This window comes from Anas platyrhynchos, chromosome 22 (assembly GCF_047663525.1).
Source record: "Anas platyrhynchos isolate ZD024472 breed Pekin duck chromosome 22, IASCAAS_PekinDuck_T2T, whole genome shotgun sequence".
NCBI lineage: Eukaryota > Metazoa > Chordata > Aves > Anseriformes > Anatidae > Anas > Anas platyrhynchos.
The window spans coordinates 5,033,485-5,056,178 of NC_092608.1; the positions used below are offsets into that span (position 1 = coordinate 5,033,485).

The following is a 22,694-nucleotide window of genomic DNA, read 5'->3' on the forward strand; positions in this document are numbered from 1 at the left end:
ATTCTGAAGAAGCTGTTTCACAATAAAGTTATTTTCTTACTCTGTACCACTGAGGCTTCTGCATCTCTTTTGGTTCCCGTTGAGTGGTGAGAATAAGGCAGGCTCTTAAGGCAGAAACAGCTCCCTCTCGAATGGCCTGTTTGGGATCCCACACAGCCACAAAAATATTGTCAAAGAACGGCTGCACTTGCTGGAAGAAGAAGGTAGGCACGCTGATTGCCAGCTCACGCAGGACAAGAACCTGGAGGTGGAGAGAGAAACAGTAACAATCCGTGAGGATGAACATCCACGGACAAAACTCATTTTCTAGAACGTAGCACCGTTTATTTCAACTGTTAATGTCTGTGAGCCTGAGCTGTATCCAGCTCTGTACTTTTACAGTTCATAGGGCAATGGTGTCTCATGTAGTCAATGGGCATTTCTAAGGTAGCAGCGATGAAGAAGCACTGTATCTGCTACGAGAATGTCACAGATCCTTCGACCTGGACTGGCAGCCACTCTGTTTCCCAATCAGAGGTTTTCCCCAGCTTTTCAAGCTCACTTCCTAGCACTGTTAAGCAAGCTTAACCATCCCGTTCCACAACAGGTGACGACAACAAAAAGGATGACTTACAGCTGCATGTCTTCGACCTTCATTCCTGTCAGCCCCCAGCCACTCCAGAGCTCGCTTCACCTCAAACTCCACGTACTCGGCTGTGAAGGTGTCACCAGCCATTGCGAGCCGCCCGATAGCCTTGGAGGCCATCTCCATTACAACAGGGTCATTGGATGGTAAAAGGTTCCTCAGGTAGTTTGCAAACCTGCCAATACGGGTGGCGTTACCTCCTTCAACACCGATAAGGCTTGCTGTAGAGAAAGGGACAAGTGCTGTAGGTTGTCCACAAGAATCAGTGGAGCAGACAGTAGGTAATCCCTGATTGAGAGTTAGTATTCTCTATCCATTCCTTAAAGATTCCCACTAACTCTTCCTAAACTGCAAATCCACAGGAAAAAAAAAAAAATCAAGTAATAAGAGAAGGTCACCGTTCTTTCAAGACTGAACTTGTTAAGCGGACAGGAAAATGCTTCAAGTAGCTTCATAGATTTTCCCCATTTTTAGTTCAAGAAAAAAAAAAGTCCACCCTGGGATCACAGACCCATTCCCAAATGAAAGGCATCCATCCACATGCAACTACCATGGCTGGTCCACCTCAGTAGAGAAGTCAAAGACTGAATGGACCGAGGAAATTGCTCTCCTCCATCAACCCTGGAGGTGGTCTCTCCAGGCCAGGGTGGAGGCCCGCTGGCAGGGGGCAGTGCGGCAGAAGCTTGCACTGCCAGTGCCTGGGTTGTACCTGCTCTGTAGATAAAGAGGCCATCAGTGTCCAGGGTTGTCAAGCCGGCACCTTTCAACAGCACTAAATTCACAGAAACAATTTTAAAGTGATACTGTCAGCTTAAAAGCAGATGTCAACAAAGATTTCTCTACCTAAGGGGCTTCCGCTGTCTTCAAACACGTTGGGATTGGATGATTATGTCTGTGAACCTAACCCATAGGCAACTCCTATTTGGTTGTTAAAGTAACTGTCACAAAACAAGCTACTTGCTCAGAAAACAGGTATTTATCCAAGCTCATTTCCATAAGAGTCAAAACACAGGCAGCTCTGCCAAGTCACAGCAAAAGCACAACCAGAGCAATTGACAGAGCAGCTGATCAGAGTCAAAGCAAAGCCATGTGAGCCCCTCCCAGGGATGGTAGCTGCTGTTGTTGAAGCAGGTAAATTTAAACAACAAGAATCCATCTACTCAGGCATAAAAGAGTTCAGAAAGTCAGCCCACTGTGATGCATATAAAATTAAGAGCACAAACTGTTCTCAGTTGAGCTCGAGAACAGAATTTTCACGTGAGCAGCACTCGCATTTGATGCTTGACTCCCAGAAGAGCTCGGTGCCCATTAAGCACCAGGTTTTCATCCACTCTCAGCACTCAGCAGCTCCCATGCTGACACTTACAGACAGATTTCAGAGCCCAGCAACAAGCACGCACCCAGCTTACTGAGCAGTCAGACGTAACACCCTGCTTACGAAAGTTCATTGCTTTGGAAAATCTGTCCCAAGAGAGGAGGCACATGAAGAGAAAACTCACCAAAGGCATAAAGTACTTTTACTTACCAATAGCCAAAATGCCGCCTTTCCTTTCATTTGCATCAGAGCTAGAGACCAGCTCAAATATGTGATGGTTCAGCTGATCATAAAACCTGGTAGACTCCTCCTGGCTCATCTGTAGAAGAAAAAATCCACATCAGCTCAAAGCATTCTGTCCCTCCTTGCCAGCCCCAAAACCTCCATAAAGACAATGCTTCCTAGGTTACTTAAATGGCTGATTTAATTTCCTTGTATACATCACAAACACAAATGAGTTTCTCTTCTTTGTGCCCTAGAGCCACTGAGTTTATTTATTCTGGTGCTTGACCACCCAGTCCGTGTCACCAACTTGCTCACCTCTTCTAAATGCTGGGGCACAGGAGAGATCTGCGCTACTCCCCACCTCCTTTTTAAGGCCAGTTTCCGTATTCCAACATGTCCATTACCAAAGCACCCAGCCAGTGCCCTATACTCATCTGACAGATGATGAGAAATTATTTGCAGCACTCACTTCGCGGAGCTCCATGGTGACATAATGCTGCAGGTCCTTGGCAGCTTTCGCCCTCGTCTCTTCACTGCGACTCTTCAAGCCATTGGCAAATTGTTGGAGGATGGATACGGTGCCCGACATGATGGTGTTATGCTGGGGCTCGGGGCATCAAGTCCTGTAAATTCTTCAGAGACACATTTTGTGGTACTGCTTTTAGTTACCGAAATCTCTGGACTTCTTAACTCCAAAATACATAACCCATTGCATGAAGGATGCTGTCCCAAAAAAGCATGAAATAGTACAAGTAACAACTAGCTTCCTGAGACACTACAGCCCTGTGATAAGACCTTATCATTGCATAAGGCTGTGACACCCACTCCCAAACCCTTTGCTCCGTAGTTCCTTAAACACCACAAGATCCTGCAGTGGGTCTGGTGCCCGACCCACAGCACCCTAACTCCAAGCCAAGGGTCACGCAACAGCTGAACACAAACCAGGGTAAAATTAAGTTTTGCACAGTAAGTAGGCACAACCACTCCCACGAGGATGCCGTTACCCTACCTGACTCCTGCACCATCTCCACCCAAGCTCCTCCACAACAACCCCGCTGCTCTACCCGCACAGGGAGGCCCTAGCCACGGCCTGACAAGCGCTGCATTCCCCAGGAGATATTTAGAGAGGGGCAGCCTACTTATAGCAACACCAGTCACTGCGCCGGGATGCTTGCTGTCGCACCGCTCACCCAAACTTCCTCACGAGTGCTTTTTCAGGCAAAAAAAAACCATTTTAAAGCTCTGAGCCCTCGGTTTGCAGGTTACACAAACGCCAGCTTGACAGCAGGGCCCCAAAACCTCACTCCCTTCCCCAGATCCCCCCGGGGCGGCCATAAAACCCCTCAGGGCGAGGCGGCCTCGGGGCTGGGAGCCCGGAGAGGCTCCTGAGGGGAGGCAGCGAGCGGCCGCCGCCCCCCCCGGGGGGCTCCGTCCCTCACTGAGGGCCGAGCCGGAGGGGGTCGGCAGCGGGAACGGGGAGGCTGAGGGGGAGGCTGGGGGGCCGCTGGGCGCTGACAGGGCGCGGGGAGCCGGCGCGGCGGGTGCTGAGGGGATGGGGAAGGGGAAGCGCCTGAGGGGAGGCTCCGCAGCCGCACTCACCGCCTCCGCCCCGGCCGCCGCCGCCGCCGCCGCTCCGGGCCCCTGCGTCCTCCCCTCCCCCGCAGCCGTCGGCCCGCCGGGTCGCTGCCGGCCAATGGGCTCGCGGGAAAGGTTTGACAGGCACCGCCTCTGTCCAATAGAAGCGGAGAAAAGGGAAGGGACGCCCGCCCCTTAGCCCCGCCGCTCCGCCCGAGGAACCGCAAGGAGAGCCCGTCAGCGCCCGGCCAATCGCGAGGCCGGCTGGCTGTAACTGGCGGCGCGTCCGGCCAATAGAAATGCCGGCCGCGAGGGGCTGGTGAGGCGGAGGCCCGCCCTCCCCTCGCGCCGGCTGGCGGGTGCCCTCCGCTGCCGCCCCTGCGCTTTGTGCGCACGCGCGGAGCCTGAGGCGCGCTGCGGGGCCGCGCCCGCTGTGCGCCGCTCAAATGCGTCCGGGCGCCCATGACGGGCCCAAGGGCAGCCGGGGCGGCGCCCGGCGGAGAGGCCTTCGCCTACCGTAACGGCACGTGAGGCGCGGCGGGGACGGGCTGCTCGGTAGCGGAGCCTTGGGGGTGTTTCACGGGCCCGGCGCGGGGACGGGAGCCTGAGGCGGAACCCCCCGCGCGGGGCTGTGGCGGTGACGGGGCAGCGGCGGCCGTTGGGGTGCGAGCGGGTCAGGGCCCCCTCAGGCGCCTCCCGACCCCCTCAGGGCCCCACAGGGCCGTCCCCTTTCTCCTCCGGTTCTCCTCCCCTCACAGCCCTTCTCCTCCTTGCAGGTGCCGCAGCTGTGAGGCGAGGCGTCGAGGAGAGCATGGGGCCGGTGCAGCCGGAGGTCAGCATCAGCGCGGAGAGCCCCCGGGGCGGTGAGAGGAACGAGGCCAACGCCGTGCTGGCGGGGGCTGAGCGCGGCCCTCCCGGTACCTGGAGGCAGAAGTGCAAGGCCTACGTGCTGGCGCTGAGGCCCTGGAGCTTCAGTGCTTCCCTCACGCCTGTGGCCCTCGGTAGCGCGCTGGCGTACCGGGCTGAGGGAGCGCTGGATCCGCGGCTGCTCCTGGGAAGCGCCGTGACCGTCCTGGCCGTGCATGGAGCTGGCAACTTGGTGAACACCTACTATGACTTCTCCAAAGGCATCGATCACAAGAAGAGTGATGACAGGACTTTGGTGGACCAGATTTTGGAGCCGCAGGATGTAGTCCGGTTCGGGGTCTTTCTTTACACCGTGGGCTGTATCTGTGCTGCGGGGCTCTATGCTGTCTCAACGCTGAAGCTGGAGCACCTGGCCCTGATTTACTTCGGGGGACTTTCCAGTTCCTTCCTTTACACTGGAGGTAAGTGCTGAATCCTGTTTGTGTTGAGCCTGAATGTGAATGTGTTGTGGTTTATCCCGGCCGGCAGCTAAACACCACACAGCCATTTGTTCACCCTCCCTCTCTGCGATGGGGGAGAGGAATGAGAAAGTGAAGCCTGTGAGGTGAGGTAAAGATAGTTTATGAAAATGGGAAAATAATAATAACAATAATGATGATAATAGTACTACTACTAATAATATGTACAAAGCAAGTGATGCACAATGCAATTACTCACCATCTGCTGACCGATGCCCAGCCTAACCCTGAGCAGCCCAGCCCCAGCTAGCCACCCCAATATGTTGTTTAGCACAACGTCAGATGGTATGGAATACCCCTTTGGCTAGTTTGGGTCAGATGCTCTGATTCTGTCCCCTCCTAGCTCTTGCTGCACCCCCAGCCTGCCCATTGGCAGGACAGAATGAGAAGCTGAAATGTCCTTGGCTTGGTGTAAGCACTGCTCTGCAACTATTAAAACATCAGGGTGTTATCAGCACTCTTCTCATCCTAAGCCAAAACATAGCATTCTACCAGCTACTAGGAGGAAAACTAACTCTGTTCTAACTGAAACCAGGACAGAATGAGCTGACCTATCAGAGGGCTTCTGGAAGACCCAAATGGTCTAGTTAACTGCCATAAAAAGTATTTGATGGTATTTCTTAGATCACTGGTCCATTAACTGCTGTTCTTTGTCATTGACTGCTGTGGGAACGGATGCACCAAGTTCTTCAGTTGGACTGTAGCAACGAGGCATTATTATTTACGTATGGCTTTAGGTGTTCTTCAGAACTGTCACTGAAACTTCTTGTGATGCATTTTTCACATTCCTGAGCTGTATAGCTCACTGCAGATGTTCTTTTCCACTGGTGGAATGTTTTGATTTGGAATGTTGATATTCTTTAGATAGAATTTCATTGAGAATGTAGAACAGTATGTGTTTCTTTTGAGTAAGAAGACCCTGTTAGTGTTTTCCTCGGTTGGGTAGGTACAAACATGAGAGTCTGGAGAAATTAACAAGTTACATTTCCTTCATTCTTTTTGGCTTTAATAAAAAAAAAAAAAGGAAAGATGCTTCTCAGCCATAGCTACATATTTGCTGGTTGATTTGCAGTATTTCTGTGGGAAGGGCTGATCTGTTGTAATCCATTCTCTTCTGCCACTTGAGTTGTTTGATGCTTCATTTTATGCTTGTGTTTTGCCACAGGAATTGGATTTAAATATGTTGCACTTGGAGACGTGGTGATCCTGATCACCTTTGGGCCCCTGGCCGTCATGTTTGCCCATGCTGTGCAGGTTGGTTATCTGTCTGTCTCGCCACTACTCTACGCTGTCCCACTAGCGCTCAGCACTGAGGCCATCCTGCACAGCAACAACACCCGAGATATGGAATCTGACCGGCAGGCGGGTATTGTCACCTTGGCTATCCTCATCGGCCCTACGTTCTCCTATATTCTCTACACCATGCTGCTCTTCTTACCCTACCTGATTTTCTGTGTGTTGGCCACACGCTACACCATCAGCATGGCCTTGCCGCTACTCACCATCCCGATGGCATTCTCACTGGAGAGGCAATTTCGGAGTCAAAGCTTCAACAAAATTCCTCAGCGGACAGCCAAGCTCAATCTCCTTTTGGGGCTTTTCTATGTTTTTGGTATCACACTAGCACCGCCTGGTGCCCTGCCCAAACTGTAACAGAGCTGTGGAGTCAGGCCTCACAATGCAGTATTAATGCCAATTAACAGGGGATGATGCAGGTAGCTGACCTGTTATGGACAGTGGGAAGAACAGAGACTGTTTTGAGCTGTTGATTGTACGTGACTTCCATCACTTCTGGTCTTGGTTAGCTTGTACAAAAGACTTTAGAGAAGCCCCCTGTCAGTTCCTTGGAAGGGGGGAACTGCACGGCTCTGCTTCGGGAGTAGCAATGTGACCTGAGGACAAAAAAGAGTTTAAAGAAGGCCACCCTTCTGCCACTGGACGTTGAGTGTTTTTTTTTCTGTTAATGAAGTAAGATTGAGTCTCATGTAAACTGTCCTTTCCTTTCGCAAGCGTGGCGATTGCCGTTATCACTCCGTACCATGGTCAAGGAGTCCAGTGGCTCCTGCGTGGTAAACAGAAAACACTGCCAAATGTTTGTTTAGCATCATAATGATGTAGGTGCTATTACTTCACTCCTATGTGAGCGTAATTCATCTTCATCAGTTGTATGTTTTAATTTTTGCTGTTTTTCATTTCCTAGCCAAATTTTGAGGTTTTTCTTTCCAAGCCCCTTGAAAAGTACTAGATACCGATTCATTCACTGTCTCTGCTTGGTTCTTACAGCCTAGAAAATTCAAAATTACGCATTTCTGTGGTGTGTTGGTGCTAAAATGGAGCACAACTAGTCCACTGCACAAGCTTTAAGCCAAAACCAGTAAATTTATATTCTGCCATAAAAGCTAAACCTGTAAATGCAAACCATGCAACTGAATAGCCCTCAGTGTGCAGAAAAACAGGCAGTTTCCATTTCTGTATTTGCTTAGAATTAGCTGAAAGGACAACCTTCTGTTCAAGGGGAGCTGATGGACAGGGTGCCAAAATTCTGATTGGACAGGGATTAATGGAGTGGGAGAACAGATTAAAAAATGTATCTTTTTGATGGCCATTCTCTCCTTAGTCAGAGGCCTGTAGTATTATAATCAAATGTCCTAACGCAAGACCTAGAAGAAGCCCATGTGGTAGCAAAGGAGAAAGATACAGGGTTTGTGAAACTTACTTCATTGGCTCTGCATACAAATTAGAACTGGGAACAGGAAGAACTCATCTTTGGTAGCAGACTTTTTCTAAGGGAGTCCAGTTTTTGCATGACTGAATCACATTTAAATATTAAGATCTTTGAAGTGAGGTTCCCCACCTCCTTTCCTCCACCTGCACCTCAGTGTTTTATTTCCTTCTGCAGCTGTCACCCATTGATACTTATTTGGACATTTGGAGAACTGATTGTTTCAATAAATATGGAGCAGTACAAAAAAACAAACCATGCCAAACACAACTGGGAAAAATCCAGTGACTTTCAGTGCAAAGATAAATTTGTTCCATTCTGTGTTACTTAGTGGCAACTGAATTCTCTCCTGTGTTGAAGGAGAAGTCTTTATTTCCTGCATGTAGGGTTCTGGTGAGACGTGTGTTTACAGGAGTTGTGAAGAGCTTCACAGGAGCTGATACTGGTGTTGCACTAGCGCTGTTAGTGCCTGGAGCACAGCTTTGCTTTTGAACCAAGTAGGAGTGTGCTAACCACCCTATCAAGGGCTGTTAAACATGAGCAATAAACTTAGCATCCTCCATCTGTCCTAGGTAAGTTACACATCTGAGAGTACTGAATATTGTGGTAGGGCAGTGTGCTGCTAGTGGTGAAGCTGAGTTAATGACGCCAAGTTACATAGTATTGATGGTTAAATGACTTTATGGCTATGTGCTATCCAGCTGTTGATCTCCTCCTTTATAGCTGAGCTGTAGACGATGAGGAGCATTCCTTGCCCACAAGTTTTTACAAGCTACAGGTTTGTTTTTTTAATAAAATTGGGCAAGTGATTTTTCTAATCTGACTAGGCCCAAGATGAGAAAAGATGGGCTTCAGCAACTGTCTGCTGCTTCCTACAGCAAAACACTTGTTCAGATTAGAAACATCAGAAAAAGCAAAACTTCAGCTCAGGTAGATGTAAGCAGATATCCAGAAGCTTTTGGAAACTTCTTTGAATACAGACATACACAACACTACATCTACTCTTGTTTTTTTGTTCTTGTGTACCTACATAATAAAGAAGAGCCTGGCTCTGAGACCCACTTCACATTTTGCACAGTAAAAGCATTTCTAGAGATGTGGACTGAGCCTGTGAATCTGTTAATCTTAAACTCATAGATAGATGGGTTTATTAAATTAATCTCAGCATGGCTTTGTTGTTACCCTTTGTAGCAGTTGTGTGCTTTATTTTATGATAGTTTGTTTTTATATAGCTATCAGTTTAACAGAAAAGTTGTGTTTTTCCTATGCAAGTAGAGTATTTGAGCTAAATTCATTAAATTAACTAAGACATGGGTCATATGTCTGATAACTGTGATTGAACTGGTGGAGAGAAAGATCTAGAAAATGATTGTTGTTGGAGTAATATGTGCAACTGTAGTTGTGTCTAGGCTGTGCAGGGTGTCTGTGCTGCTGGAGGACCAGTGCTGCTTGTTACAGAGATGAAGGAAGAGCTCACTAGCGTGTGTGTGTTTATAGAACACTTTTCAGGGAGGGGAGTTTCAGAGCAATTTAGTAGTAAGAAGGAGACTAAAATCAGTCTAAAATGCTTTTGCTTCCTAGCATGTGCTGGTTGCCTACAATTCCCTGTCTGTGAAGGTGTCGTTCCAGGTTCTTGGGGATACTGATAATACATCACACTTTCTTCACCATGCCTTTGAGGAAGTCATTTCACTTTGTGTACCAGAAAACAACTAATTTTTGCCTACCTCACAAGGGATGCTGAGCCGACATCACTGTCATAGCTTTGAAAGCAAAAAGTGCTTTATCTCTGTGCTTTCCAAAAGTATTATTTGCTAATACTAGGAAGAGGTTTGGGTATGAACTAACCTAACAGGTGACTTAACTGATGTAAGTAGACCAAAATAATCTCCACACAGACATTGAGTAGTAAGAGAGGCTCCTTTACTGGTTTCTTTTGTGATCAGGATGCTGGCTCTCTTTCCAAATCTTTCTCCTCCCTGTCCCATGCTACCTTCCCTGAATATAAACCTTTTAAATTTCTTACAGGTCTCTCTTGATGAGCTGTGTTGGGATGTGATGCATCTACACTGGTAGATGAGCAGATCTGGGGCCCACCTGTAAATGTGTCCTAAAGCACCTTCTGGCCTTTCTTCTTATCCAATAGAACGTCTGAATGTTACTGTTAACTATGCTGTGTTAAATTATATTATTCTGGTTTTGCACATATATTAGTGAATTCTCCTGGAACGAGGAGGGTCTTTGTCTGCAGTGGTTGTAGTTTAAGTACATGAAAGCTCATACCCTTTTTGTGTGGAAGAATCCTTTTATGAATCACAGTCCTGTCCTTTCATATCATCGGGTACAAAGTTCAGTAGCAGTGATCACCGTACATTAATGGCAGACATCAGAGTAGTGGAAATGTTTTCATCAACGAGCAGAATTTCATTTGATGCAGTTCTCTGTACCACATACTGTTCAGCATTTGTAAGGCGGTTTCAGCTGAACTTTTAATCTTTTTAATAAAGATGGACTTTTTCATCCTCACCTGTGTGAGCTGCCATTCTTCCAGTGCCATGGTCTCTGCTCTTGGCTCGCGGTGGTTTTATTTGCTCTGTAGGACTGTGGCTGCATAATGCCTCCCCTTGTGTGTCATAAAGCCTAAAGCATGGTTTTAAATTTTACTGCCTTGGTTACTGGTGCAATTGGCTATACAAATTCATGCCCAATTAGCTTAAGGAGGCTGTTATTTGTCTTATGTGCTTTCTGGCTTTCTTCATATGTGGTTAAAGTAGTTTGACCAGTATAGAGAGACCTGAGGGTGTAACTGAAACCACTTATATTCTCTTAAAGTCCCTTTTCAGGTCAGTGAAGAGCTATGCCCAAGGACTATATCGACTGCGGCAGCGTTTCCTCTTCACCACGTTCTGGGGCTTGATGTTCAGTCCTGTTTGGGAGGAAATGTTATTCCCTTGGAGTCATTACAAGGTGGAAACCTTTTCTTTGTGCTGTATATTTTCACTTAACAGGCTGCTGGCTTGATAGCCACTCCTTCACCGTGCTGTTTGTTTCACTTGCTATCCTTGAAATAGCACTGATCGACTGCAATAAAGACCTGTCAGGCTAACTGTCACAGGAGGAGGCTTGGCATTTTTTTAATGAGACCCTTTATTTTTAAGGCAGGTGAGACATGCTACCTTCTGCTGATACCTGAAGAATTCTCAGAACTGCAGCAATTCCCTCCTTTCTCCCACCCTATTTTGACTCAAACTTGCCTTTAAACTTGGAACAAAGTATGTGCTGCTCTCTTCTGACCAACTGCACAGAGCTGTGGCCTGAGCCAGCTTCTTAGGAAGCAGATACAATTTACCCTCACTTAGATTTGCACCCCAGTACGTACTGCATATGTGCTTATTCCACTGATTCCATCAGATCTAGAAAAATATTTTAAGTTGAAGTTGCTTTCAGTAATTTCATTAAACTTGATTTTTGAGAGACTGCATATAGGAGTATCAGTAAATACATTTTTATGATAAAGTCTCTCAACAGCTCCCCTTTTTTCCCCTCAGATGTTACACTTCTGAATAAAATGTCCTTTGTACAGTAAATGTTCTGTGTGTAAGGCTAATGATAAATGGAAAATGATAAAGAATTATATACATACTTGGAGGGGGAGGAATACACAACATCACAAACTGTTTTGGTTCCACCACGGCCTTGGGAAGCAGACAGCGAATTTGGCTGCTGCTGTTGAAGTTGTGCGTGTACAGATCTTTTGTGGAGGTGGGGCAGGGACACTGTGAGAGGTGCAGGAGCTGAAGTGATGAGCTGTGTTCAGGGTAGATTTAAAGCTTTAATCCCAAAGTTTTTCCATCTCAGAATTGGAACATTGTCTTCTTTTTGATGCTGAAACAAATGTGTTAGTCAGAAGAGACAGTGAGGCATGGGGAATATTTGTCAGCCTTTCTGAGGTGCAGAGTGTGCTCAAGGTGGTAGCATCTGAAGATAATTTCAGAGAATAAAGTGCAGAACAGCATGGCATCCACACACACATAGGCTGAACCCAGAAATCTTTTCAAAGCAATATGATAAAGCTATTCTGAATGTCGAAACCAGTCTGCTGAGTGTCTGCAGGTTAGCCTGTTGGGTGATTAGCTGCTGCTGGACTTCTTCTGCACTTGCTCGTAACACACACTGTTTTGTTCTGGTAGCAAGCAGAAAGGACCAGAAAGTGGCTTTGTCTTTATTCTCTGGTCTGTGGTGTAGGTGTGCAGTCCTTTTGTGGTGCTGTCACAGATCTGGCCCAAGGTGGTGTTTGTTTGTTCTTTTCACCTCTGCTAAGAGCTGTTTTGACAGTCAGTGCTTTTCTTCTAGGGCATTTGCAAACAAATCCCCGACGAGCTAGTATACTGACGGTCAGCTTAAACTCCCTTTAAAGAAACTGGACCTCTCGCAGGAAATGTTTAGATGCTGGAAATTTATGCAAAATTGAGCAGCTTTTTGTGCAGGGCTGCCCAGGAGGAGGCTGTGATTCCGGCTGTCCGCAGGTGGCAGCAGCGCTCTGCCCGTACCGCTGCGGCATCCTGCGGTGCCTGGAGGCTGAGCTGCTCTGCCACGGGGGCTGCTGTTCTACGAGGTTGGTCTAGAATCGAGGTCCACTTTTACCGAGTTGCAAAATGTTTCCCGCAGCAGCCCGTACTGTTATTGGGGAAGAAGCATGGTGATTTTAAGGATTGCACAGGCTCAGGTCAGCACTTCTCTTTATTTGGGAGGATTTATTTGCAGCCATGGCAGCTAGGAGCAGCTTGTTTTCCCACTTTCAGATAGTGGATCAAAAATCTGCAGGACTATAGAGAAGGGAGACTTTCCAAATACATACTTAAAACTACCTCATTTTTTTTTGTCTCCACAGGAATCCAGTTTAGCTCTATTTGTAAAAAATTTTAGTGTTGGTCTGGTGTTAGTGTTGGTACCTCAGTGGGTCTCCTCTGGTCTCCTCTCCATTTTGAAAGTAAATGGCTGCAGATGAATTTCTAATGTGCAGATTATGGCTTGACAGATGCTTCTGACCCAGGCAGGTAATGGCAGAAACAGGCATTTGAAGAACGCCAGTCAGCTCTATCTTATACTTTTAAACCTTTGCTGATGGCTTAATGAGCTTATTGTGGTCAGATGCTGAGAGCATCTTTCAAAAGAGTGGGGCCAAGCTGTGCGTCACGGTTAATACAAAAATAACCATCAGTGTGGGGGAAAAGTGCAGCGTCTGCACACTCCATGGACACTAAGATGCACTTCTGTTCAGGCAATTACTTTTAACACTCACATCTTGAATCGTTGTTGGAAAATCTTAATAATTCTATAGTGCTATTAAAGGCTTGGGCTATATTCTTCCCATTTCTTAGGTGAGTAGACTGGGTCTGCTGCTTAATCAAGGCCATGCACTTGGAGAAGAGTACATAACAGTTCTCCTTTCTAGTCTGTTACCTTAATAACTTGGCCCTTTCCCTCACATATTGGCTTGTCTTTTAGGTCTGTAGTCCATTATTTTGTATTTAAATCACCTTTGGTTGCTTTATATTTAGAATTTTGTTCCTGCTGAATTACATATTTAAGGAATGAAATGCTGCTCTGGCTTTTTTAAGCTATTTTTCTAAGTATCTAGCCAAGTTAAAATCTATAGCTCCCAGAACTGCTAAAAAATTCATAAGGTTTAATAAAACTCAGCATGGCTGTCTTATTGCGGCTATATGTCTAAAGGAAACATAGGCCCACACTGTGTGGAGTAATGCCCATGCTTTACTGCCTGAAATAAGTTTTTTGCACTTCTGTATAACTCACAGTACAACCCAAAATGAACATGTTTATCAAGTTTCCTTTTACACCTTCTTCTGGTAACACTTAATACTGTCAGTGCTCACCCTATCTATGCAGTTGTCTCATAGATCCCAGGGAAGTCCACCTTTGAATCCAGATGTTTTAGTGGCCCCATGGATTTGTCTGAAGGAAATATTTGAAGGACATAGTATTCCTTTGGGGTCAGCCGAGAGGGTGCTCTCTCACTGAAAGCAGAGAATGGGCTTCTGGAATCTTTTGGATGGTGGGCGTGACTTGCTTCAGAGTTTGAGTCTGTTTGGTCTGCAGGCACAGCGTGGGTGACCGAGTGCATCTATCCTTTTGGAAGGAATCTTGCCCCAGACTTCATGCTTGTGCTATCTTGGAAGAGAAGTTTGCACACTGCAGTTCACAGCCTCGGCACGTGAAAACCCAAATGTTTTTAATTTTTAAAAACAGAACAAATTCAAATAAAACTATAACACCTGCCTGTCCTCTTTTGACTTCTTGTAAAGCTGCCAGAGTGGTTTGATGAATTAAAAATCTATGGCACCATTATGCTGCTTTTCATGAAAACAACAAGGAGGAGAAGCTGCTCATTAATCAGATGGCTCTGTCAATAATGAATCAAGGTGAATGTGCTGGCCGAGTGATGTGTCACATAGGCAGTTTGTCAGGGAGCGAGGAAAGCAGCGAAGACCTCACAAAAACACTGGCATGCTGCTCCAAGAGCTTGAAAGCAATGAGAACTCAGCAGTGGGAGAAGAGGTTAGAATCTGCTTCATGCAATCTTTGTTGTTGCCTTTCAGGAGTCTTGTCCTAGACCAGACTAGCACTGGGCAGCTCTGCTCTTCTGGCAGTAATATTATGTGCTCCTTTAGGTGGGAAATCCTGGTATCTGCTCTTTTTTTATTATTATGTTTTGGCAAAGCTCATGCAGTATTTACCCAAGGGAAGGACAGAAGGTTGATCATCTCCTCTTAGAGCAGATCCTGGATTTTACAGAGGCGGATTTGTGCAACAGGCAAAATGCTCCTGAAGTCCACTGCACTTGGGCTTACTGCGTAGGTGCTTCTCAACCCAGCAGTAATCCAGCTGCATGCTGACCTGGGAATCTCCCTGCTTCTGTCAAGAGTTCTTCTAGCCCCAATTTCCTTCATCTGTTCCTGTTGGGAAATCATGAGGTGGATTCGGTCAAAAGCAATGGTACTGGATGTTTCAAAAGAAAATGACACCAATGTGAAAGAATCACATTTGTCCATCCTATCCTGAAAGCTGTGGAGCCATAGGCCCATTTTAATAAAACTTGGCAGAGGTTTCAGAAATACTAAATTCTGTCAAGCTTTGAGAAAATACACAGCTGTGCTGAGTAGGGTGACCCTAAAAGTGCCTTCATACACTGAAAAGCTGAGGTAGACCCAGCCCCTAGCAGGCATCTGGGAGTTCATACACAGCTTTGAGACACAAATCCACAGAACACTTCAGTGGTTCTACTGCCCACATAGGTACTTGGTTTAACAGAGTCCAAATCTGACTAGTGCAGAAACGATATTTTCATGAGGCTGAAAAAAAAATCAATGAAAGCAGTTTATTTGACTTAAAATCTTCCCCTGCAGGATCTGATTTTGCTATGTTTTGCAAGTTTGTAAGAACAAGGAAAGCAATGAGTTTTTTTATATTAGCCTAAGAGAAGCAGGTATTCAAAGCTATGGAGAAGTCGATTTTTGTCTTACTGCAGGTCCTGGCTAGGCTAAAGCTTCTGCATGTTGTGGAAAATAGAAGGGAGAGATGGTGATTATTCCTGTTAATACCTATTGGACAGGTCACCTGCTTCGTGCAGAGATGTGGAAATTTGCAAATAAGGGACTGGTAAAGGAAGTTAATGGCTGTAACTGGTGCAATGTGCATGTCCAGCACTGGGAGTGATGGAGGTCTAGCACTGGCCCATGGGTGAAGCAGGCACAAAGCCCGTGTGTTCAGCTACCTGGGCTGACAAGTCGAAGATGTTTGCAGAACCAGAGGTCAGTCCTCCTGTCACGGGTGGCACGTGCAGCCTTCTGGTGCTCCCCCTGTTTGAGGGAACCTAGTGCTGGGTCAGTAGCCGGTTCCTTCACTGGGAAATGCTGCCTAGCCCAGCAGTTTTAACAAGGAAGGCTAGAGTCTCCTTTCTTCCTCTTCTTTTAGGGGAGGATGGGAAGTTCTTCCAGGCAGTGCTTCAATCAGTGCAGGAAGCAGGGCTTTGTCACTGATTTAGCACAAAGAATGGAGAAGATACATGTTTTAAGCTGTCCCAGTAAGCCAAAAAAGCCCCTCCCTGAATCGACTGATTTGCTGGTGGTAAAGGGATAAACAGAATGCCTGTTCCTTATCGTGGGCAAATTCAACCCATTTGCATCCTGCACAGTCTCTCTTTGCAAATAAGGCTGTGAAGCATCACTGTGCTGGGGGAAAAAGCAGTTTCTCAAACTTTGACCCAATGAAAAGATGGTTTAATAAACCACCTTCCCAGTCCTGTTAGCCATTGTCCCAGGGGCTGATGAAATGATTTCGGATAAATTATTAATTACCCTCTGTGTGGCATAAGGCTGCTGTATGGCACAGCTGAGTCGTATTTTATCCTGTGGGGAACAGCTCCACTGCGGTGTAAACCTTAGCTCCAGTCAATATAAATAAAAGAGAGGATGGGAATAACATGCTAAAGATTCATTTGCTTTTTTATGTTCTGGAGTGCAATAAAGCTTTAAGAGTATATTTGGTGCTGTGCCATGCCGTTCTTCATCTGGTCTTCCTTCTTTAAATTAATTCTTAAGTAAAAGTTAATTAGCCACCCAGAAACACAAAGCTTCCTCCCCAGTGATGTGCTGTAAGCTTTCTATAAAGTTTCTTGCTGCAATATTCCCCCGTAGTGTCCCTGCTTCCTCAGACCTTTGCAGTTGAGGGTTCCAGGCAAAGGTGGAACAACATTTGCACATGGACAGTGGGAGGAGAATTAAGGGGAAAGATCAAGAAGGGGCTCGAGAGGACAGATATATTTATGATACTCAGAAGCTGAAATCCTCTCTTACTTCTTTGTGCCAGAAAATTTATTATATTCTTTTCTTTCCCTTTTTTTAACTGGCTCACAAAGCAGGAATCACATGCTGTTCTGTAAGCAGTAAGGGGTCAGCGTTCACACAGAACTTCCCTGCCTCTGTTCTTTCAGCAGTGATAGCCTGAATTCTAAAATCCGTATCCCTAATAATTTTCAAGGTCACTGGATCCCAGGATTTTAACTTGTTCAAATTCAAGAGAAAGGATGAGCAGGGGAAGCTGAACTTACACTATCCCAGGCTTTGTAGTTCTTTTGTCAATATCCTTGCATAAAAAGTGCACAAATCCTGCTGATCTCTCTCTTATATGCAGGGAATTTTAGTATTTTATGCAGTGCTGCTTCATCCAGAAATATTCACCATTTTTACAAACACAATGATGTGACTCTTATGACTGAGGAGCCTGGGATGGTGACTTGCTCCAGTGTGTAAACTTTGCATGTGCCTTCTGAGATTAGAAATTCTTTGTATTTGTCTACTGGTATTCTCCTTGTCTTGTTCAGAAAGATGTCCTAGGAAACCATAAACAAGAAATTGGTCTGTACCCAGTTTATTTGTGTTTAGGACTCTAGTTTTGAACAATGCTCGTGGCCAGAAACAGCCAAGTCCTAAATTCCTTTCTCCCTTTCTGCAGTTTCTGATATGTGGATACATACGTGAGATGCACCTGGAGACTGAAGAGGGCTGGAGGCAGTGGCACCAAGGTGTTTGTGCTTTCTGTGAGTCAGGAAGGAATGAATGCATAAATGTGTATGAAAGTGATGCAGATTCCCATTGAGAGTTAATTCATCTCTAGATGGTGAAGAAAAGCATCTAATTTTGAAGCTCTGTCTGTCTCCTGAGGATTGAGACGTAACAAAACCAATATCAATCTCTCCAGCAAGCTAACCCACAGGAGAAGCAAGCTGATTGTTTTGTAGAGATCTGTATGCTTCTGTGTGTGGGAGGGAGTGTTGTTTCATTCCAGCTCGTGTAAAAAGCATCTTATGAAGAAAAAGTTAAAAGGAAGAAATGTTTTCAGCATTTACTTCAGTGAGGCTTTGTACTTTCTAGGGAAAACTGAATTTGATGTACATTCTTCTTCTTACAATCAAAACCTGAGCATCCTACACACCACTCTCCTGCTAACTGTTTGTGGGGGGAAGTTGAAATTCTTTTGAGGCCCTTTGTCGGGGGAAACTGGCCGCAGTGACAGGAGGGCTGTTCACAACACTAACGCTTGCATTTGTAAAATGCTGATGGTCAGACAGCCTGTGGCCTGTTCATGTCCTTGCTGTGAAACAAGTCCAAAGAGAGCACGGAGTTCCAGCAGGCACTACTTCAGCTTTACCTCTCGGTCAGGAAAGGACATTTGAGTGCTGGGAGCTCTGCACATGATACTGTCTGTAAAAGGTGCAGACAGCTGCATTATTCTGTGTCCTTTGGGTAATAAATCAGCCCGGAGACCTTGATCACTTCAGGGACCAGCTAGAGGAGGAGTCATTTACAACAACAAAGCTGATGTGGGTGGACATAGAAGTAAAGGCATAAAGATGAAGGCAGTGCCTTGAGGAGCTCTAATGGCCTTATAATGCGTTTTCAGAGCCCATTCCTGGCTGCAGTTCTACAGGTGGCAGCTGAATCAGAGATGGAAATGAAATAGTTTCATTATCAAGTCCTTACACTTCAATTTGCTATAAATTGTTCCAGTCACTGCTAAGTGAGTGACAGTGAAGAGTCCCATGGCTTGGTGCCTAGCTCATGAATATCATTTCAATCACTGCTCACTGTAGACATCCTGGATGGGCAGAATAGCAGGTATATGTGGTTGCGAGGCGGGAGGGAAATGAGCTGGAAGAGCTGTATAGGCAAGCAAGACTGGAAATGGAATAAGGCTCTGCCAGATCCTTGCATAGTCCTAGATCTGCAAGGTCTGAATCCTTGCTGGGATGTGTCAAGAGTCCTGCTGGTCATGAAGGAGCCAGCTAGCAAGCAAGCATTGTACTCAGCCCTGTCCCCGATGCCCCATTAGCTCACTGCATCACCTAATGCTGGTCCCCGTGCTTTGTCCTGGAGCAGGGCTCAGGCTGATGCTGCAGCTTATCTTATTGTCTCACCAACTGGGATTCTGTGCTCACTAAAGTTCAAGGTTGGGCTATAAAAATCTGTTCCAGTCTGAAGTCTGCCATAAAACTGGTTGCACACGAATGGATGTATTTACCAGGCTGTAGGGGGAAATGAGCTCAGCCATTGATAAAGGAGAAAGTCTTGGTTCCTGACAGATTTTTTTCTTTGTTTTATTTTCAGCATAACCTTAAAAAGTGTCTGTATTTTTCTCATGCAGGCTGTTAGCACACTTGTTAGAAATTCTTTTTACCTACTGCCGTGCAAACCTTTGTGGTCCACAGTGAATTGGCAAAAAAAAAAGCAGAATGTCATCCATGAGACAGCACTGGTGTGTGAGAGGATTCAGACAGATCCCTGGCTGCTCAAAAGGTGCAGTTAAAAACTTGCAAAATCATCTGTGTGCAATAAGTCTTACCCATATGAACAAGCCAGTGGGTTTGTCTGATTTATCCCCAGGAGCCATGAGGGTTGGATGTACTTTTCACAATGTTCCTTGTGCTGCCACAGCCAATTTAGAGACCTGGAAGGTGACAGCATTTTGTCTGATTGTCCATGATTTTTATTCCTCTTTCAGCACCAGTCTTTGTCTAGTGTCTCATTTAGAAATGAGCAGTTCCTTGAGGATGCTTTCTTTTCCAGAGACACATTCCTTCTCCTTGTTAATTGGTAGAGTCCCTGCACCAAACATTTGGTGGTTGCTGATAGCAGCAGTGCTACCAAGGAGACATCAGATAGAGTACGGACTGTGAAGTTCATGGGCCTCTGTGAACTGACCCTCACAAACCATTGTTGATTTGGGCTTCTTTTTTTAAAAAAATAATATATATGTGTGTTTATTTTTATTTAAAACTATATGTAAGCCCAGCAATGTTTTCTGTTTATTTCCTCCTGAGATGGGAACAGCGTGTTCGACTTGTCCTTTGTGCTTTGATCCCATTTATGAAGATGTTTTACAAGAGCTTGGTTCCCCTGTATTTCCAAGCTCCTCTGTGCCGTAGACAAACACTTCACGGTCCTTGAGAGATAATTTTGTGATGTAACAGTTTCTCTGTAAAGAACAGAGCACCTCCACATCCCCATGCTTTTCTGCTAAATGCTATTGCCTGTCAGCACCATAACCTCAAAAAAACCCTGACAACACAGCAGGAATACTACCTAGACAAGTTATCTTCTGAGCTCCTCTTTGTGGACTGCTGGATCTGGGCTGGAGATGTATTTTTCTGGCTCTGTTTAGGCAGGAGCAGGCTCTCATGTAAGCTAGCACCCTTTGGAGAATGGACTTTATCATTCCTTGTGTTTGCAGGTGTTGTGGGCTATTGTTCCACAGCAGGAGAGGCGTATGCCACTGGCTGTTCCAGTGAGAAACCCAAGACAGAAGCCAACCTGTCAGCACCTGACTTGCCTGTATCTGCAGCAGCCTCACTTTCCCCCTCCTGTGATGATTTCCAGATTGTTACCTGCCTCTTGCAGGCAGTGTTGGAGCCTGTGCTGGGTCATGTCATATCAGACTAATTGGGCACCTTCTGTCCCAGCAGAGTAAACTGAGATCATAACCTTACAGGGATTAGGAATCCAATTATCTGGAGAAACAGCCACCAGATTGAAATATCCCTTCTAACCTCTTAGTGCTTAATATTCCAGACCTGTTCCACCTCCCTGCGCTGGAAGTTTCAAAAGTCACCTAATAAAAAAGATTTGAATTTGCCTTAAATAGCTTCCATAAGGATTATTATTATCTACAGATAATTCCATCTCTGAGCCTGTATTGAATACTTTCTGGATCTGGATGAGCCAAAGAGAGCTAGGTGATGGCTCTGAAAGACTACACTTATTTACAGGCCCTGTAGTGCAAAGGCAAGGCAGATGGCTTGGGCGATTAAGCTGTGCTTTTCAAATGCCTGGGAGGAGTCTTTACTCGTCCTGCCCCGCCACTTCCAGTTTGATTTATGGAACTCACTGCTGCGTGACAGAACTGAGAGCTATCCACGAGAACAACACTGAAGACAGGGTTGCAGATGCAGATAAAAGACAGATGCTTCCTTATATTGATAGTGGTGGGCATTTAAACCTTTGCAAGGTTTAAAATGATCATTGGGTCAAGGAGAGGTTTACCTACACTATTTAGCAAAGCAAAAGCATTCAGTACTCAGCCAATCTGCGACAGCCAGAGTGAATGGCTCTTTCTGCAATGGATGAGAGAGGGAGGTGATTTGGGTCTGTGAGACTTGGACTTGATGATCCTTAAGGGTCCCTTCCAACTCAGGATATTCTATGATTCTATGATTATTCCTTTCTGTACCACCACTTGTTCTTGTACTCCATTTGCAGCCTCACAGAACCTGTTATAGATCTGAAATGATTTTTTTGTTGATATATTTACTGCTTTTCATTTTGGCCTTAGACATTTTTCCAAATTTTTCACTTTCTTTTCTTTACCTGTTGAGTGAGACGTGTCTTCCCCACTGCTGCAGGACTGCCAGGCAGCACCCGTTCTACAGTCACTGGAGACAAGCAGCAAAGCTGGAAGAATTCCGGGGCAAGAATGAGGAGAATGTGGATTGAATCATGGAGGGCCCTTGCAGGCACTACTGCTTGCACTACTTTTAAACAGAGCACCTCTGGGAAACAAGCACCCTATGGACTGTTGTTTTCTGTAAGTCTTTAGGGATCAACGTGGAGGTGTGCTCCATCATTTGGAAAATGTTAGAGCAACAGGCAGTGTACAACAGGCTGTTCCTTAACCTGCCCGCTGCCTGTTCTCTGTAGGATACTGGTCTGTAGTGGGAATTTTCCCACCAAAGGAGTTAGGAACATGTATAATTTGTTCTCGTCTGGGTTTGGGGCACAGAGGTTGCTACACCCATTGTTTTTTATTAGTTTAATCTATGTTGAAGTCTACAAATAAATGCTGGGACCCAGGTGGAACAGATGAGATGTGACTAAGTTCCTGGATGATCGATAATGAGCAGGGACTGGAAAATCAATTGTGTTAATTCCTGGCTTGTCACTGGGATGGAGAATTAATGAGAAAATCCGTCTAACTTAATGGTATTTACACATTATGCAGAATGTGATAAAATTGTCCTCAGGTGCTGCTTGGCATCACAATTATGGGATTACTGTAGATCCAGAGGCACGAACAGAAATCCACAAGCACAAAAACTCCCTTCGCAAACAACAAACAAGTGATGACTGACTAGCTAGGAGGGCTGGAGGAAAAAAAAACAGACAGGCATCATCCTCTTCTTCTTGTATTGTACACTTCGGGATTGATTGCAGGGGCTGTGACGTTGGTGGGTGATGATTCACATCAGATGTGGTGCTGTGCTGCTGGTAAACACCGTGCTCTGGGGGAATCCTTCCCTCCAGCATCTTAAAGCTCTTTGTAGACAGCAGGGAGGCTGCTCACCTCGAAGTTCAATTGGTTCTGTTAGAGTTTGTCCCAGACAAGCAGCAGTAGGATGGCACTGAGGGGGAAGCAGCAGTGCTGTGTTCCCTGTGCTGACCTCCCAAAGTCTGGTAGGAAAGCAGGAGATGGCTGGCAGACCGAAATGTGTGAAGCTGTCAGTAGCTCCTGTGCAGCAGAGCACACGTACCTGTTTGAATGAGTGGCGAACACTGGGCTTGATCACGAGTGACAGAAAAGCAAATCCATCTCTCCAGCTGCCTCCTGCCCGCCAGGAGTTAATCCAGCCGAGACAGCACCGGTATAATGGATGGTGTCTTACTGTGTAAGTCATTCATAAACCTCGTGTGCTCAGAACACCTGCATCCCTCATGCTTTTCTTGTCAGCCCCCAGCTCCTTGCTGTTGTGCTTCCCATGCCCTCTATCCTCCAGTC

General features: G+C 46.0%; 3 protein-coding genes across 9 annotated transcripts in view; 2 read left to right on the forward strand and 1 right to left on the reverse strand.

Annotated features, from left to right (window-relative positions):
* MTOR (mechanistic target of rapamycin kinase) overlaps positions 1-3,917 on the reverse strand; it is a 65,067-nt gene extending 61,150 nt beyond the window's left edge. For 2 of the 3 annotated variants that reach the window (XM_027443000.3, XM_072026894.1), the window contains exons 1-5: positions 3,765-3,917; positions 2,635-2,797; positions 2,151-2,259; positions 614-846; positions 41-241 (exon numbers count right to left, since the gene is read on the reverse strand). In XM_027443000.3, coding sequence (XP_027298801.3) covers positions 41-241; positions 614-846; positions 2,151-2,259; positions 2,635-2,754 — 663 coding nt within the window. In that variant the 5' untranslated portion in view covers positions 2,755-2,797; positions 3,765-3,917. Of the gene's footprint in view, positions 1-40; positions 242-613; positions 847-2,150; positions 2,260-2,634; positions 2,798-3,304; positions 3,596-3,764 lie in introns of those variants that run through there. The other variant, XM_072026895.1, reaches the window with a different exon arrangement.
* Positions 3,918-4,103: 186 nt separating this feature from the next.
* Positions 4,104-10,373, forward strand: UBIAD1 (UbiA prenyltransferase domain containing 1). Of its 5 annotated transcripts, none has more exons than XM_027443001.3 (3): positions 4,104-4,263; positions 4,517-5,068; positions 6,291-10,373. In XM_027443001.3, the coding sequence occupies exons 1-3, from the start codon at positions 4,203-4,205 to the stop codon at positions 6,776-6,778; spliced, it is 1,101 nt and encodes a 366-aa protein (XP_027298802.2). In that variant the 5' UTR covers positions 4,104-4,202; the 3' UTR covers positions 6,779-10,373. The 5 variants fall into 5 exon arrangements, with proteins under 5 accessions (XP_027298802.2, XP_027298806.2, XP_027298803.2 ...); XM_027443005.3 differs by having other exon boundaries at positions 4,130-4,267; XM_027443002.3 differs by having other exon boundaries at positions 4,144-4,295.
* A 140-nt stretch (positions 10,374-10,513) lies between these two features.
* Positions 10,514-22,694, forward strand: part of DISP3 (dispatched RND transporter family member 3) — a 136,343-nt gene continuing 124,162 nt past the window's right edge. Inside the window, exons 1-2 of the mRNA XM_072026907.1 lie at positions 10,514-12,573; positions 17,382-17,451. The gene's annotated coding sequence lies outside the window, so the exon portion shown is untranslated. The remainder of the gene's footprint in view (positions 12,574-17,381; positions 17,452-22,694) is intronic.

Bases quoted from the DNA above. Each gene is read 5' to 3' on its own strand.
- UBIAD1 (XM_027443001.3), top strand. From the start codon at position 4,203: ATGACGGGCCCAAGGGCAGCCGGGGCGGCGCCCGGCGGAGAGGCCTTC. The intron at 4,264-4,516 runs GCACGTGAGGCG...TCCTCCTTGCAG, and splicing joins GGCCTTCGCCTACCGTAACG to GTGCCGCAGCTGTGAGGCGA. The intron at 5,069-6,290 runs GTAAGTGCTGAA...GTTTTGCCACAG, and splicing joins TTCCTTCCTTTACACTGGAG to GAATTGGATTTAAATATGTT.